This window comes from Chiloscyllium punctatum, chromosome 15 (genome assembly GCF_047496795.1).
Source record: "Chiloscyllium punctatum isolate Juve2018m chromosome 15, sChiPun1.3, whole genome shotgun sequence".
Taxonomy (NCBI): domain Eukaryota; kingdom Metazoa; phylum Chordata; class Chondrichthyes; order Orectolobiformes; family Hemiscylliidae; genus Chiloscyllium; species Chiloscyllium punctatum.
Window position 1 is genome coordinate 35,399,208 of NC_092753.1, and position 17,756 is coordinate 35,416,963.

Consider the following 17,756-nt stretch of genomic DNA (forward strand, 5'->3'; position numbering starts at 1 on the left):
CTAATAGCTCAAATCCTCCAACCCTGGCAACGTCCTTGTAAATCTTTTCTGAACTCTTTCAAGTTTCACAACATCCTTCCGATAGGAAGAAGACCAGAATTGCATGCAAATATTCCAACAGTGGCCTATGACTCACGTCTTTGTTCGTCTTATGCATTGCCTTAATGAGCTTGGCGTAACCTTTTCAGGTGGCAACCTTAAATCAGTGTTTTCTCTTTTTTTTAAACTATTTTAGTCCATGAAATGTTCCAGGTATTAAAATCAGATGACGGAAATTTAAAATTGATCCATATTTTAACACTACCATGACAATTGTAACTCCCAAGATTTTGCTAGTGAGGTATTCAGTAATGTGAATGCCATTGAGTGTATAGGTGAGACGATAGTTATTGTCTGTCACTTGTCTGGTGCAAATGTTACTTGCCACTTATTAGCTAAGCTCAATGCTTTTGAGATCTTGTTGCATTTAGAGGTGGGATGCTTCAGTGTCTGTGTCTAGGGTGCCGTGATTTAGTGCTGAACATTATGCATCATCGGTGAGCATTTGCAGTTCTGAGTTATCATGAAGGTAAGGTTATTGAAGAAACAGCTGAGTCCAGGACACTCCACTGAGAAAGTCCTGCTGCAATATTCTGTTTTGATGTCAAGAACAGTTAATCTCGTCTTCCTTCTTGAATTCAGCTCTTTTATCCATGATTAGACCACGACTGTAATTGGATCTGGAACTGAGTAATCTCGAAGAAACCCAAACTGAGTTTGAGTTCTGAGAAAAATGTGCCAGGGTATTTTAATGTAAACATGAATTTATGGAAGGAAAATGGTCTTTAACTAATCTGTCAGAATCTTGAGGATCTAACTTAAAATATCAAAAATAGAAAGCCATGAGTATGAATATTTTTGGATTTTCAAGATGATTGTAATAAGGTACCACACAAGAGTTTATAATGATGAGAAATTTATTCATCCTGAGACTGGTGAGCCTTTGGAAGTTTTTGCCGCAGAAAAGGGTTGAGGCCAAAACATTGAATGTTTTCAAGAAGGAATACAATACAGTTCATGGAGCAAAAGGCGTCAAAGGACATGGGGAGAAGCGGGAATAAGGTACTGAGTTGGATGATCAATCATGATTATACTGGATGACAGAACAGGCTTGAAAGGCTGAATGGTCTAGAATTGGGGATAGTATATCAGCATTAATCGAATATTGATAGATGGAAAGCAGAGGATAGAATTACAGGATGCATTTTGAGTTAGTAAATTGGTTTGTAAGAATTGGGGTTGAGGCCTTACCTAGATTAAATTAGATTCCCTACAGTGTGGAACAGGCCCTTCGGCCCCAACACATCCACACTGATCCTCCAAAGAGTAACCCACCCAGACCCATTTCCCTCTCACTAATGCACCTAACACTGTGGGAAATTTAGCATTTCCAATTCACCTAACATGCTCATCTTTGGACTATGGGAGGAAACCCATGCAGACACGGGGAGAAAGTGCAACCTCCACACAGACAGTTGTCCGAGGCTGGAATTGAACCTGGGTCCCAGGCACTACGAGGTAGCAGTGCTAACCACTAAGCCACCATACCGTACCTACTTGTGATATGCACTAATGAGTTAGATCAGTGAGTATCCCAAGTTTGCTGAAAGAGTACATCTCAGTGAGCATGTAAGGGGCGAGAGGAGAATGCAAATGTTGCTGAATGGTGCAGACAAGTTGGATAAATCAGCAAGAAAACTAAGAAAACTGCAAAGGATCTACTTTGCTAGGTAACATCATCAGTGAGACTCCAGTGAAGTGCTTGTGTTCTGTCCCGATTTCTATTTGTGTTTTGCTCTGTTAAGGTGGGTGATATCATTTCAGGTTCAGAACTGATGATGTTACCAAGCATGGTGACGAAGCATCTGAAAATAAATCTTCCAGCTCAGCGAATAAAGTTACAACCTGACCCTCCACGTTATTGAAATGCCCAAGTTCAATTTGCATGCATCAATGGTTACTGGAAATTGACTTTGACCAGCATCTGACCCCTAATCACATTCACTCTGTACGCAAAACAAATGAATGAACTAATGATTTCAAATTAAGTGTAGCTGTATTTTGCAAACGGCTCATATCTTTGTTGCGAAAATATCCGAGCATTCAGCAAATCCAAATCTCATGCTTTTACCCATCAAACTGACAATGATTCTGCCCATCCTGGGTTTTATCTCTGCCTTTTTCTAGCAGCAGTTCACATCTAGTGAACCAGTGTAGAGAACATAACTGAGCATTCCAAACGAATTAATTACTGTGGTAATATCCCTGTACTGTGTGCAGATTGTGTATGTGACTTATGGTTCTGCAACAGCAATGCCCTCCCAGCCCTTGAACTGTACTAAGGACTAGCCCCTACCAGTTCCCAACATGGCCATTTGGTTATATGAGATTAGATTAGATTCCTTACAGTGTGGAAACAGGCCTTTCGGCCCAACCAGACCATACCGACCCTCCAAAGAGTAACCCACCCAAAACTATTTCCCTCCTAACACTAACATTAGTGGACAATTTAGCATGACCAATTCATCTAACGTGCACACCTTTGGATTGTGGGAGGGAACCCATGCAGACAGTTGCCCAAGGCTGGAATCGAACCTGGGACCCTGGTGCTGTGAGGCAGCAGTGCTAACCACTGAGCCACCGTGCCACTGTTCCCAGTTGAAGTGGGAATTGACACAAGGCACACAGATACAAGGTGGCCGCTGAGCCATAAGTTGGTCACTTAGCACACAAGTTGGCCGCTGAGCCATTACATGGAAAAGTACAGAAGGCATATGCAAGATACTGCCGGAGGCCAACAGGATACCAGCACAATAGACGCAGAACATAGATGATTAGTTTAAGGCAGGTGGGGGAGAGAATACACATCAATAATGTCTACTGCCCGCCAAAGTGTCTGAGTCCAGCCACCACCTTCAATAGAAATGTTAACTACCTGTATACAAGTGTTAATACTTCAGATCTGCAGTAATGGAAAACGATCTTCCTTCTCAGGAAGAACGATCACAACCAATTACAGCAGGAATGGACTTGCGCGTAGCTGCTGAAACTGATAATGACTCTGAAATGTTTTCTGTAAACAAACCATGCTGTACAAACAAAGACTCCATACTTGAACTTGTATACCATGAAATGTATAAAATATCATGACGTGCTCACAGAGAGAAGGCTCACAGCTGACAGCCATGCTGACGGATGCCCCTTTCTCCCCAGAGCTCTGGTTTTTTTGTACAATAAACTCTGTCGTTGAATTCCGATTCTCACTCCGAGACTGGTGATTTTCCCCATAAAACATTAATGTCAGTGAATTTGTTGCCCAAGCAGCTGGTTCATGCTGCAAGTATTAGATTGACTTTTCAGTGTGCTTTTCATCCAGAATGTCTGTTTTCCCCCTTCCCAGATAGATCCTTACAGTCAAGCAGCCTGTCTGAATTTCTGCACAAAAGAACACCTCGGTGCAACCTTAGAACTGGTGTGTTGCAAGGCATGGATGCTTAAAGCATGTTGGTAGGTGCTAAGTAAGTGAGAGTTAAGAGAGCAAGCAGGCACCCTGAGATGACGTCTACTCCAGTCTGTGAACTGGGTGCCTGACCCTCTGTGTGAAGTGTCACTGCTGCAACCTTTCAGTGTGCCCAAAAATGCAAGTCTGTGCTTCCAAAGCAGGTTTCAAGTGTATCCAAGAGGTGCCGATACTGAAAGTGATGAGTTGGCAGATGCGAGTGTCCCTGGACTTAGGGTCTGTGCAGCTGGTGTTTGTGGATCGTGAAGTTCAGTTTGACCAAATGCAGCATGGAACTCTTTCAGAGTTGAATCTGCCAGGTACCTGCTTTGATTTCCATGTCGAGGTTTCTCAATGTCTAACTTGTTAGGTGAGTTTGGAAAGATCGGTGGAGATGAATGAGATGAGTTGAGCTGTCAATGAAGCATTTTACAGCTTGTCTCCTTTACAAATATTCGAAGCAAGGAACAAGGGTAGGCCACTCTGCTCTTCGAGCCTGCTCTGCCATTCAGTGAAATCATGGGTGGTATGAGGTGGCACAGTGGTTAGCACTGCTGCCTCACAGTGCCAGAGACCCAGGTTTTATTCTAGCCTTGGGTGACTCTCTGTGTGGAGTTTGCACATGCTCCCTATGTCTTGGTTTTCCTCCCTCCGTTCAAATGTGCAAGTTAGGTGGCCGTGCTAAATTGCTCCTAGTATCGAGGGATGTGGGGGCTAGATGGGGTAATCATGGGAAATGTGGGGTTATAGGAATGGGGATGGAGTGCGCGGGGAGGATGGGTCTGGCTGGGATGCTGTTAGGAGGGTTGGTGTGGACTAGATGAGCCAAATGGTCTGTTCCCACTCTAGGAATTCTGTGATCATGGCTGATCTGGTTTAAATCTCAATTCTACATTCTTGCACACCCTTGATAATCTCTCCTTGGTAATCAGGAATCTATCAACCTCTGCCTTGAAAATATTTAAATATATTGCATTCACTGCCTTTGGAGAAAGGGAATTCCAAAGACCTGCAATACCGAGAGATTTTGATTTCCTCACCTCTGTTTTAAATGGGTAACCTCTTATTTTCAAACTGTGATCTCTAGTTCTGGATTCTCCCTTTAGAGGAAACATCTTTTCCATACTCACCTGGTTGCGTCTTCTCAGGATCTTATATGTTTCACTTACGTAATTTCTGACTCTTCAGAATTCCAGAGAATACAATTTTAGCCTGTCTCGCCTTTCGTCATGGGGCAGTCTGCTCATTCCAGCTTTTGGTCTAGTCAACTTTTTCTGAACTGCTCCTAGTGCCTTCCAGTGGCCAGTGCTGTACACAGTACTCCAGATGTACCTTAATTGGCAACTTGCTGCTGCTGAGTGAGAAACCCAATACAGCACTTCTGAAAAGCATAAAAGATGGCACAAGTGGCTCAAGTGTCAAGCCTCACTAGAATTCTTATCTGCTTCTCCCACAGATTTCACCACACTCAATGTTGCTCAGACCCCAATAAGATTCAGTCCTTTATTTCAGATTTCCGGAATGGGCCAGTTGTTCTTTAACTCTCTTTACTTCCAAAGCAAAAAAGTTTAAATCTTGGCTCAATATTTCATCTGCATATTTTTAAAGGGAAAAGAAAAAACAAGTTGGAAAGCTAAGTAGAATGTTGCTTAATTATGATCTGTGTAAGTTTTGATGCATAACTAAAACCCATGGTTTACCTTTCTCATTAGTATTGAAAACGCTGTGATAGGTTTTATAAATGGACACAATTCTTTTTATTTGTGGGACGAGGGCATCACTGATTAGACTAGCATTTATTGCTTGTCTCTAATTTGCCCAGAGGGCAGTTAAGAATCAATGACACTGCTGCGAGTCAGAATCACATGTAGGCGATATTAGTGAAGGATGGCAGCTTCCTTCTTTAAAGGACATTAGTGAACCAAATGTTTTTTCTAACAATTAACAATGGATTCATGGTCCTCATTAGACTCTTGATTCCAGATTTGTATCAAATTTAAATTTCACCATCTCCCATGTGGATTTGAACTCCCAGAACATGACTTGGGTCACTGGATTATTAGTGCAGCAATAAAACTACTATAGCCTCCCCTAAAGTATCACTTTGGGTACTCTAGCCTCTTCTGAAATCATGTATGATGGGAGAGCTAATTCATAACATTTAGTCTTTTGTGCTCCAACTTCTCCAACCTCTCTGTGCCATTCCCTCTGCCACTTCAGCTTCTTCTGTAAAATTGTTCAAATTTGCTTTTGGTCATATTTCCCAATCTTTCTTCCACTATTCCTCAATCTCCCTATGTGAAATATTTGGGTATTTTAAGGGTGAAAATTATTTATTAATCCTGAAGATTCCATTTTTGTTTCTCTTTCATTTCCTTCTCTCATACATTTTGAATATACTTCTTGGAGATGCCTCCATTCTGATCGCCTACATGTATGGGAGTATCTGTGTAGCTTCTTTAATTTGGTTATTTAAAACTTATAGTGGTGTTGGTATTGCATATTTTCCATTTGTTCTCTGCATCTTTCCTCTATGGGATCAAAAAAACATAAATTGCCAGAAAACAGGTGATGAACCAAGGTCAAAAGACATGTTTAGTAATTTTCTGTTATTTACAGAACTAAATACAAAGTAACTCCAATGCAAATTATTTGTTTTAGGGTACATGAGTTCGGGCATTCATTATAACCCCTGCAACAAAAAACATGGTGGACCAGAAGATGCAGACAGGTGAGGTATTTCTTGCATTAAGATGCTTTATTTAGTTTCTAAGTAGAGTCCTGAGTAGATCAATTTGTGCTTCAGATATTTAAAGTTTAAACATATAGGCCACCTATGTTTGTGTTTTTGATAAATCTTTTTGTAACTTTGAGTAAAGTTCTTAAACTTCAAATATACCACAGAGTCACAGAGTTATACAGCATGGAAACAAACACTTCGGTCCAAGCAGATATCTTAAGCTGATCTTGTCCCATCGGCCAACATTTGGCCCATATCCTTCTAAACCTTTCCTATTCATGTACCCATCCAAACGCTCTTTAAATATTTAATTTCAACTACCTCCACCACCTCCTCTGTCAGCTTGTTCCATACACATTGGAGTTACTTTGTATTTAGTTCTGTCAATAACAGAAAATTACTAAACATGTCTTTTGACCTTGGATCATCACTTGTTTTCTGGCAATTTATGTTTTTTTGATCCCATAGAGGAAAGATGCAGAGAACAAATGGAAAATATGCAATACCAACACCACTATAAGTTTTAAATAACCAAATTAAAGAAGCTACATAGACACTCTCATACATGTAGACGATCAGAATGGAGGCATCTCCAAGAAGTACATTCAAAATGTATGAGAAAAGCTGTCCCTTGGATCCCTTTTAAACGTTTCCCCTCTCTCCTTAAACCTATGCCCTCTATTTTGGGCTACCCTGGGAAAAAGGCTCTTCACCCTATCCATGCCCCTCATGATTTTAAAAATCTCCATAAGGCCATCCCTCAGCCTCTGACACTGGCAACATCTTTGTCAATCTTTTCAGAGCCCTTTCAAGTTTAATAACATATTTCCTCTTGAAGGCAGAGCAGAATTGAACGTAGTTTTCTGAAAATGGTATTACCGATGTCCTGTACAGCCACAACATAACATCCCAACTCCTATAGTCAGTGTACAGGCCAATGAAGGCAAGTTTACCAAACACCACAATTCCACTTTCAAGGAACTAAGAACCTATACTCCTAGGTCTCTTTGTTCAGTATCCCTCCCATTCATCTTCAAATAATAATAATTATGCAGACTAACAGTTGATCAATTGTTCAGAACTTTTTTTGAATTAAATATCCTGAGAAAGGTGATTTTTCGATTTGTGTTCAGAGTCCAAACTTTATGACATGCAAAAATAGTTCTAAGTTTTTAAAGGTGACAATTTGAATGGAACTCTGCATGATAAGAAGCTGAACGTCCAGTAAAAGTTCTGTTAGCTGTTCTCCTCAAAAGTATCATTCATCTTTCAGCTTCAAAGCTAGTTTTGTATATTGATACATAGTGTAAAGCCTTTTTCTCCTGTACTCAGAAAATTGTGTATCTCAACAAAAGTGACTGGCATTTATAAAGCAATGTTGACAAAAGAACTTGCATTACATAGCGCTTTTTTAATATATTTATGATATTTCAAAGCTTTCCTCACATAATCTAGCACTGTTGGAGTGTAATCTCTGTTGCTAAATAAATCTGACGGATGTTTTGCGAAAACCTTAATTGAGGTAAAAGAACATGTATTCTTTTTTGGCAATGTTGGATAAGTGACAAATGTTGAGGGAGACTACCCTCTGTCAATTCTATTCTGGGATCATAACAAGTTGCATAAACAAGTTGGCCTTCCATTGACTTGATTTAGGTGCTGAACAGAAGTGATTTTTAACCTCTTCATCCTAAATGGAATATAAACTGTGAAAATGGTGAGTGCCTATTATGCATACCTGCTGTCTTCCTTTAAATGCCAAGTTAAATACATTGTTTGGGGAATCCAAGATGGCAGTGACCCAGCAAGTCTGAGTCTATAGTGCTCCTCCCAAGACTTGGGCAAAGTGGGTCACCCACCTCCACCACACTCACCAAATCATTCAAAATAGTTTTTACTTGATGTAATTAGTCGCTTAGTACTGAATTTAAACAATTTAATCTCCAGTAAAAATGACTAAATGGAAGGGAGCCCGCAGTTCTCAGCAGGCAGGAACCCCTCCCCCACCCTCTCCAACTGCAGCAGAGGCGTCTGCAGCCACCCCGGGGGACTTACCTATGGTGGCGAGCCTCGCGGAAGATCGATGCCTTCATCGAAGAGTCCCAGAGCCAATGGGACTCGCTCTCGGCCGTGCTACAAAAGCACGACCGAAACATCAAGGAAATTGAGCGCCAAGTCGGACGGGCGGTGCTAAAGGCCACGACCTCCAAGACTACAGCAGAATCAGCCATGGATCGGGTCTGGACTCTCGAACAGCGAGTCTGGACCTGAGAGAATCACATTGACGACCTCGAGAATCGAGGTCATCGGATAAATATTCGTTTGCTGGGCCTTCCCGAACGGGAAGAGAAGGCCAGCTTACAGCGTTTCTTGAACAGTGGCTTCCACAGCTTTTAAATCTGGAGGCTGGATCAGGCCAGGTAAGGGTGGAATGGGCCTACCGGGTTGCAATACACGGGCCCAGCTCGAACCAGTGCCCCCGCCCGGTCCTGTTCTGGCTGCAGAGCTATAAGGAGAGGCAGATGCTCTAAGAAGTTTCCAGAAATCTTGCGAAAGATACCCAAACCATGATTTATAAAGGATCCAAGATTGTTATTCCAGGACTTTTCCCCATCTCTGGTCCGAAAGAAGAAGGTGTTTGATGAAGCGAAGAAGTGTTTAAGGGACTTAAATATTCAGTATTCCTTACGCTACGCTTTAACCATGAAGGGTCCGTGTATAACTTCGGGTCACCGGAAAAGGCCAAGGAATTTTTGGACTCTCTTAAAATTTACCTAAGAGTTAATTGATGTTGTTTAGCTCTTCCCCCCCCCCACACCGGTTTACATCCCCCCCTTTTTATTATATTAATCTCTTTTTTTTTACCTGACTGTTTAATATTATCATCGGGGGGTGGGGAAAGGGATTTATTTATTTGTTCTCTACTTAGCGATTTTCTCACCTTTTTTTTAATATATAGGCTTGGTGGTCTAGATAATGTTGGTGGGGGAGTTGGTTACCTTATCCTGTTTTATTTCTGTCTTTAGGTTTTCCCCTGTTATTTTGTATCATTATATTTAATTATTACTTGTTCAGGCTGTAATTTTATAGTTATATATGTTTATACATTATCAAATATATCCAGGTGTTGGTGTGGGTTGGGGGGGGGGGGGGTGTAGGGTGCTCACTGTTAACTCTAGCTCTGTAGTATATTTGAATTTTCTTCATCCTATCGAGAAGCGCCTGGGTCAAGGGTGGGGCACTGGTTGGGAGAGGATACGATGGACTGTTGGAAAGGAAGTGATACCACCTGGGAACAAGGGGGAAAATCTCCATTTAAATATGTTCTATATTTTTTAAATTTAGAAATAATTATTTTATTATATTGATGTGAGTGTATTAAAGAGCCTTTTAGTTTTGTAAATTTTATATGCTCTATGCTCGGGATGTTCTGGATAGGGTCTTAGACTTGCCCGGACGATTATGGTTGATCAGTCGGTTAAGTGGTGCATCTGGAATGTCAAGGGGAGTAATTCACCAGTCAAAAGGAAGAAAATACTATCAAACCTCAAGAAAGAAAGGGTTGACATAGCTCTCCTACAGGAGAGCTCTCCTATTGGATAAAGAACACTTGAAATTACGACAGGGTGGATTTGATCAGGCCTTTTTTTCTTCTTTCAGCTCAAAAAGCAGGGGAGTTGATATTCTTATTCGTAAGAATTTCCCTTTCAAAATCCTAAATCAGATATAAGACGAATCTGGGCGATATATTCTGATTAAAGCCCTTATAAATGGAGAGGAATATGGGATCCTAAATTTGTATCGCCCCCCCAGCGCATCCTTTTAAATTTATAACGGAAGCCTTCTCAAAATTGATGGCTGTCAGTGCTCGTCATACAATTAAAAATCTCCCCCTATAATTGTATTATGGATCGGGAAATAGATAGGATTCCCAAGAGTACTGCAGGAGTATCTCCCAGATCTAGACAATTGGTGGATTTGAACAAAGAATTAGGACTAGTAGATGTATGGAGATGCCTTCATCCACAGGGCAGAGATTTTTCTTTTTACTCCAATCCACATAAATGTCACACCAGAATCGATATATTTTTTGCCCCCTTGATTTTTTAAAATTCCATATCATCCTGTAAAATAGGCAGTATAGCAATTTCCGATCACGCTGCTGTATATATGGAAATCAAGGCGAGGAACAATGAGACATCCCCCCAGCATTGCCTATGGACCCCTTTCTGATGAAAGGTAGTAAATTTGTAAAAGTGCTTCTCTCAAGAATTTAAAACTTTTTTAGAAATTAATTCAGGTACGGCTAGCAACCCATCAGTATTGTGGGAGACCATCAAAGCTTACGTGCGAGGTTTGATCATCTCATACTCAGCGACCCAGAAAAAATTAAAGGGAGAACAACAGGGTCTGCTCGAAGCTCGCTTAAAAGCGGCTGAAACAGCATACGCTGACAGATCTTCTATTATCAAATTACAAAAGATTACGGCCCTTAGGACAGCTCTAAACACCATGCTTACCCAAACGGCTAAGAGGGAAATATTATTTGCAAAACAAAGGTTATATGAATTTGGCGATAAACCTGGTAGATACTTAGCATTTCTCGCAAAGAAAAAGAAAGCCCCTCAAACTATCACATCTATCAAGGAAAGTACGGGTATTCTGATTAATGATCATAAAAGGATTAACGCAATCTTTAGAAAATTTAATTCTGATTTATATAAATTGCAGGATTGCGAAGACAGGACTAGGAGGATGCAGTCATTTTTTAAAAACCTGACATTTCCGGACCTAACTCCGGAACAGGTATCGGTCTTGAATGTTCCCCTAACAATCCAAGAAATACTTGACGCAATCAGGCAACTTCAGAGCGGTAAGGCGCCCGGCCCAGATGGCTTTCAAGCTGAATTCTATAAAGAATTTGCAGGAATATTGGCTGGTCCACTTATGGACATGTATAATTATTCATACAGTCAGGGTTGTCTCCTGCCTTCGCTGAAAGAGGCGAATATCTCTCTTATCTTCAAAAAGGAAAGGACCCAGAAGATTGCGTGTCATACAGAACAATATCCTTGCTAAATGTAGATTTTAAAATCCTCTCTAAAACGTTAGCATTGAGGCTAGAAAGGATATTGCCACCAATCATAAAGGAGGATCAGATGGGGTTTATTAAGGACCGTAGATCATTCAATAATGTCAGAAGGGTTTTGAATGTGATTCAAGCTTGCCATCAGGGAAAGATACCAGACGTAGTAGTCTTATTAGACGTGGAAAAGGCATTCGACAGGGTTGAATGGTCATATTTGTTTTACACATTGGAAAGGTTTGGTGTTGGAAAGGCGTTTACCAAACGGGTCTCAACACTGTATAGTGATCCCAAAGCAGTTGTGATTACCAATGGATTAGGCTCGGATAGCTTCAGTGTGGATAAGGGCTGCCATCAAGATGTCCTCTTTCGCCGTTGATATTTACGCTAATAATTGAGCCACTAGCAGAAGGTATACGGGCTGATCCTAATATAATTGAACCACTAGCAGAAACTATACGGATTGACCCTAATATAACGGCCCCGAGGATTGATACAGGTAAACATAAAATTACCCTTTATGCAAATGATCTTCTGTTTCTCAGTAATCCTTTGATGTCCGTGCCTCGCTTAATCCAAGTTATTAATACATTTAGTGTATTTTCAGGCTCTAAAATTAATTTCTCAAAATCTGAGGCTATGCCAATGGGTGGCCTTGCTAGTATATCCCACTTATTGGACGGATCCCACTTTCCCTTTTGGTGGTCCCTGGAGGGTTTCTTATATTTAGGCATTTTTATTACCCCAGTATTTGGTCAGTTATACAAGGCTGACTTTGTGCATTTACTGAAAAGGATAAGGCAGGACCTCCAGCGATGGGAAGACCTTCCAATTTCCTGGCTAGGTAGAATAACACTAATTAAAATGAATGTCCTGCTTAGTCTCCTATACCCTATGAGAATGCTTCCGGTGATGCTGCCGAGGCTGGCAGTACGTAAATTATATAGCTGGTTGGGTTCCTTTTATCTGGAATCATAGACGGCCTCTCATTAAGCTGAAGCAGTTACAGCTTCCACAGGCAAGGGGAGGATTGGATTTCCCAGATTTTAGGAAATATCAGTTAAGTTCCCTCTTAGGTTACATGGCCGATTGGGTCTTGTCTGACCTGCAATCAATCTGGCTGGACATTGAGGCTTCTCAAGTAAAATACCCACTTATTAACCTTTTATTTTCAGACAAGAGGAAAATCATTACGGATCACTGTAAAAACCCTATAATACTAAACACAATTAAAGCTTGGAATATAATGTGGCAAAATAAGGGCAACTCACATAAAACATCCCCCTATACTCCGATAGTGGGACCATGGGGATTTCAACCTGGGCTTACAGCTGTCACTTTCAAACTCTGGAGATCCAGGGGTATCTCATGTTTAGGGGATCTGTTTAAAAAAGGGGTCCTGATGTCTTTTGAAATTTGGATTACCTAAGGGTTACCTCTTTCGATACTTCCAAATTCGAGACTACATACACAAGAAGAAAGATAGTCTTTATAAATCAGGTAGAGAACGTAGAGTGGTATGGCCAATGGGGTTATCTTCCATCAGCCTATTTATCATTTAGTACATTATGAAGTAGCAGGAGATATGGACAATCTGCTTAAAACATGGGATCAGGATTTGGGACTGGAAATCTCTATAGAAATGTGGAATGACATTTGGGAAAACGCGAGAAGAATCACCATCTGCAACAGAACTCAGGCCATTCAGTTGAAGATACTTCATAGGACCCATATAGCACCAGACCGATTGGCAAATTTTAAGGCAGGAGCATCTCCAATGTGTCCCAAATGTAAAATAGAGGTGGGCACTCTTGTACATTGTTTATGGACCTGTCATAAGATCCGTAGATATTGGACTAAAGTAGCAAGTGCTCTGACAAATCTTAGGAATGGAAATTAGAGTGAACCCTGTATCTCTCCTTTTGGGCTTTTCGAACTTACCCTCCCTGCATATGCATGGGAAGAGATTATTTTCTATTCTTTCTTTCTGTGCAAGGAAACATATTTTGGTAAACTGGATGGCTGAGGGCCCCCCTGGACTTTCGAATTGGCACAGATTAATCATGGAATGTATTCCCCTTGACTTCCTTACAAATATGGTGCACCAAAAGTCCGCATTATTCCATAAAATATGGCAGCCCTTCTTGAATTACATTAGTACACATATCTCGGCCATCCTAACAAGGGCTTTTATTTAATTGAGTTGGCTGGTCCAGGGCCCCTTGGGAGAGGAATCCTGCACGAATATGGGTTTTGTTACGATTTGATGTTAGCACATTACGAGCATGTATCTAACTACCCAATTACTGTGTTATCTGTCATTTTTTTATCTTCTTTGAATAATGTAAGAGACTTAATTATACACTCTGATTAGTTGTAGGTTAGATTAGTAGTTAGTTGAGTTTTGTTTTTTTTCTCTCGGTATTTTTTTTGTTTGATAAATTTTGTTTTATTATTTATTTAAGATTTAATTGTATATCACTGTTTATACTTGGGGTTTTTTTATTTGGAAACTTGTAAAAATATGTTAAATTTTCAATAAAAATATCTATTAAAAAAAACTTTAACTGATAAAACAAAGTGCTTGGCAGAAACTAGCAAGGCTTTCTTGAATGGATCGAAGTCAGTCCAAAAATGTTATGAGAACTCATGTAAAATTGTTGCTGAGAAAGACCTAGAATAAGGGACAAGAGTTACCATTACAAAGACAAACTCAATATCAGATTCTGGCCCGAAGACTACAGCTTGAATTCTTTAAATTCATTGACTGATTTTTGAGGTGAATAAAGGGAAATTATCATTAACAACTTAATATTTTCTCTGGAGTTTTATATTACAGATTTTCATCTGCCCAGTTCCTCTAGCAATAGTAGAATACACATTACTTCTGTTCCAGGTTTGGAATCAAGATGGCCAGAACTCATTTATTAAAGGTCACATCAACTTTGAATACTGGAAGCCAAGTTAAGGGCTGAAACTTTAATAGGATCATTTGAACTTCATATTATAGACTGAAGACGTCTCGCACCCCCAGCATCTTCAAACATATGTTTCTTTGCCTTACTTATTTGTTACATTGTTTCCCTCATCATCAGGTGTCATTCCATTCATAGGGGCAATGGGAGAAGTGGGGTTATCACTTATACTGATGAGGGTTAGCCTGAATATTACTTACAAGATGCTAGATAGTAATAAACCCCTGCAAAAGAAATGCCATTAGAATTAGTAAACTCACTCAATGTCAACATCTCTGGGCTATCATTGATGAGAAAATGAACCAGACCAGCTATATAAATACAATGACTGTGAGCAGGTCTGTGAACCTGAGTTTTTTCCGCAAGTAGTTCACTCTTTGACTTCCTAGAGTTTGTCTACCATCTGTAATGCAGAATTAAGGAGTAGGATGGAATAGTTTCCACTTGCCTGGTTAAGTACAGCTCCATTAACACTTGAGAAATCCCTTTGCTTGATTGACATCCAGCCATCAACTCAAACTGTCGCATCTTTTGCCACTAATGCACAATGGCAGCAGGATGTACTGCTCATCAAGTGTCCTTAGACAGCACATTCTAAAACCTGCACCTGAAACCTCAACCAAGCTAGAAAATTAAGGGTTGCCAAAGCAAGGAAATATAACCCACTTACAGGTTCACCTCTAGCTTCACAATTCTAACTTGAAACTATATTGCTGTTCCTTCAATGGTGGAGGATTAAAATCTTAGAATTTCTTTCCTAACAGTAATGTCTGTGTCATGCCCACTTAATCATAGGAAATTCAGGATGGGTCACAAAGTGACATCTACTTCTCAAGAAAGAATAAAAAGACTTGCAGTTTAAATTAATTTATTGTACATTGCAAAGAAAATTAGATTATGAATTAGTGCCAGTTGATAGGCAGACACCTTGTTCTGATGAGTTTCAACCCTTGCCTGAATATGTTTCTTTTTGTTGTGCCATTAATATTTACAGCATCCTTCTCTACTTGGATGAGGGTTGTGACATCAACTGTTCATACCCAGTCTTGCTACTCCCCTGAGCATGGTATTAGAGTGGAAATGTATCAGATGTGAAACGATAATGCTACTGGCAGTTGATGTGAGGACTGCAATGGATGAGGTCATTGATTTGGAACTAAAGGTGAAGAATGTATTGAAATTTGTTGAGGTAGAAAGTGGAAAGCACGCTCATAACCTGAGAGGGATAGTGTTGCGTATTGTACCTGCTTATATGAAATAAGTTGAAGATTTTTGTATCTTGGACCCAGGTTCTGGGAACAATAATGTTGATATTAACTGTCTCGTCATTTCTGTTACAAAGGTTCTTCATGTTTAACGCTTCTCACACAACTTAAGTTTTTGAAGGATTGTGGAAAAACTGATGTTGTTGAACTTTAGTAGAGAAGCCTAGACTTATTTCATGAAAATAAGTAATTGAAAGCCCATTGTGGACGTTGGATTTGCTGCAGAGCCTTATTTGAGCATTGGCTTAACAGACAGAGTGCTTTGATATCTGTAAATAGTTGGGGTACCAGAAGCATTTTTGGAAGGGCTGCACAGCTGATCCTACTTTTTGAAGTGATTGTTGATTTTGGGTGAAACCTTCTTTCTTTGTGAAGAATACTTGCAGGAACTTTCCAATATTGTATTTAACAAAGAACAAAGAGAACAAAGATAATTTAAAGCCCAGTATCAGGCCCTTCGGCCCTCCAAGCCTGAGCCAATCCAAATCTACTGTCTAAACCTGTCACTTAATTCCTAAGCATCTGTATCCCTCTGCTCCCCACCTATTCATTCATCTGTCCAAAAGCATCTTAAATGAATCTACCATGCCTGTTTCTACTACCTCTGCTGGCAACGCATTCCAGGCACCTACCACCCTTCTGTGTAAAGTACTTGCCGTGTGTATCCCCCTTAAACTTTTTACCTCTAACCTTGAAAGCGTGACCTCTCGTTATTGAATCCTTTACCCTGGGAAAATGCTTATCTCTATTTATCCTGTCTATGCCCTTCATGATTTTGTAGACATCAATCAGGTCCCCCTTTAATCTCCTGTTTTCAAATGGAAACAAACCTAACCTACTCAAGCTTTCTTCATAGCTAGCACCTTCCATACCTGGCAACATCCTTGTAAACCTTGTCTGCACCCTCTCCAAAGCATCCACGTCCTTTTGGTAATGTGGTGACCAGAACTGTACACAGTATTCTAAATGTGGCTGAACCAACGTTGTGTACAATTTTAATATGATCTGCCAGCTCTTATACTCAATACCCCGTCTGATGAAGGCAAGCATACCATATGCCTTCTGGACCACTCTATCCACCTGTGCAGCAACCTTCAGGGTATAATGGACCTGTACTCCCAGATCTCTCTGCTCATCAATTTTCCTGTGGGCTCTTCAGTTTACGGTATAATTCGCTCTATAATTAGACTTCCCAGAATGCATCACCTCACATTTGCCTGGATTGAACTCCATTTGCCACTTCTTTGCTGAACTCTCCAGTCTATCTATATTCTGCTGTATTCTTTGACAGATCCCTATGCTTTCTACTATTCCAACAATCTTCTTGTCATCTGCAAACTTGCTGATCATACCAATAGTGCCCTCTTCCAGATCATTTATGTATATCACAAACAACAGTGGCCCTAGCACTAGTCTCTATGGAACACCACTGGTCACCTTTCTCCATGCTGAGAAACTCCCTTCAACTACTACTCTCTGTCTCCTGTTGCTCAACCAGTTCTTTATCCACCTAGCTAGAACACCCTGCCCAACATGTGACTTCACATTCTCTATTAGTTTACCATAGGGAACCTTATCAAACGTCTTACTAAAGTCCATGTATATGACATCTACAGCCCTTCCTTCATCTATAAACTTGGTCACTTCCTGAAAGAGCCCTATTAAGTTGGTAAGGCATGATCTACCCTGCATGAAACCATGTTGTCTATCACTGATAAGCCCATTCTTTTTTAAGTATAAATAGATCCTATCCCTCAGTACCTTCTGCAGCAACTTTCCCATCCCTGACGTCAAGCTCACTGGTCTGTAGTTACCCGGAATGTCCCTAGTACCCTCCTTGTACAGGGGGACAACATGAGCAATCCTCCAGTCCTCTGGCACCTCACCTGTATTTAAGGATGCTACAAAAATATCTGTAGGGCCCCAGCTATTCCCTCTCTCTCCTCCCTCAGCAATCTGGGATAGATCCCATCCAGTCCTGGAGACTTAACCGCCTTAATAATCTCTAGTCTACCCAACATATCATCCCTACTTACATCAATGTGATCTAGAGTTATCAAGCTTCCATCTCTAATCAGTAAACACTGATGCAAAATAATCATTCAGAATCTCACCCATTCTCTCAGGTTCGACACAGAGCCTTCCTTCATTA

At 40.5% G+C, this 17,756-nt stretch overlaps 1 protein-coding gene across 1 annotated transcript in view; it reads left to right on the plus strand.

Moving 5' to 3' along the window:
* The window catches only part of LOC140485902 (superoxide dismutase [Cu-Zn]-like), a 48,060-nt gene that overhangs the window by 9,409 nt on the left and 20,895 nt on the right, over positions 1-17,756 (plus strand). Inside the window, exon 3 of the mRNA XM_072584350.1 lies at positions 6,200-6,269. Within this exon, the coding sequence (XP_072440451.1) occupies positions 6,200-6,269 (70 nt within the window). The remainder of the gene's footprint in view (positions 1-6,199; positions 6,270-17,756) is intronic.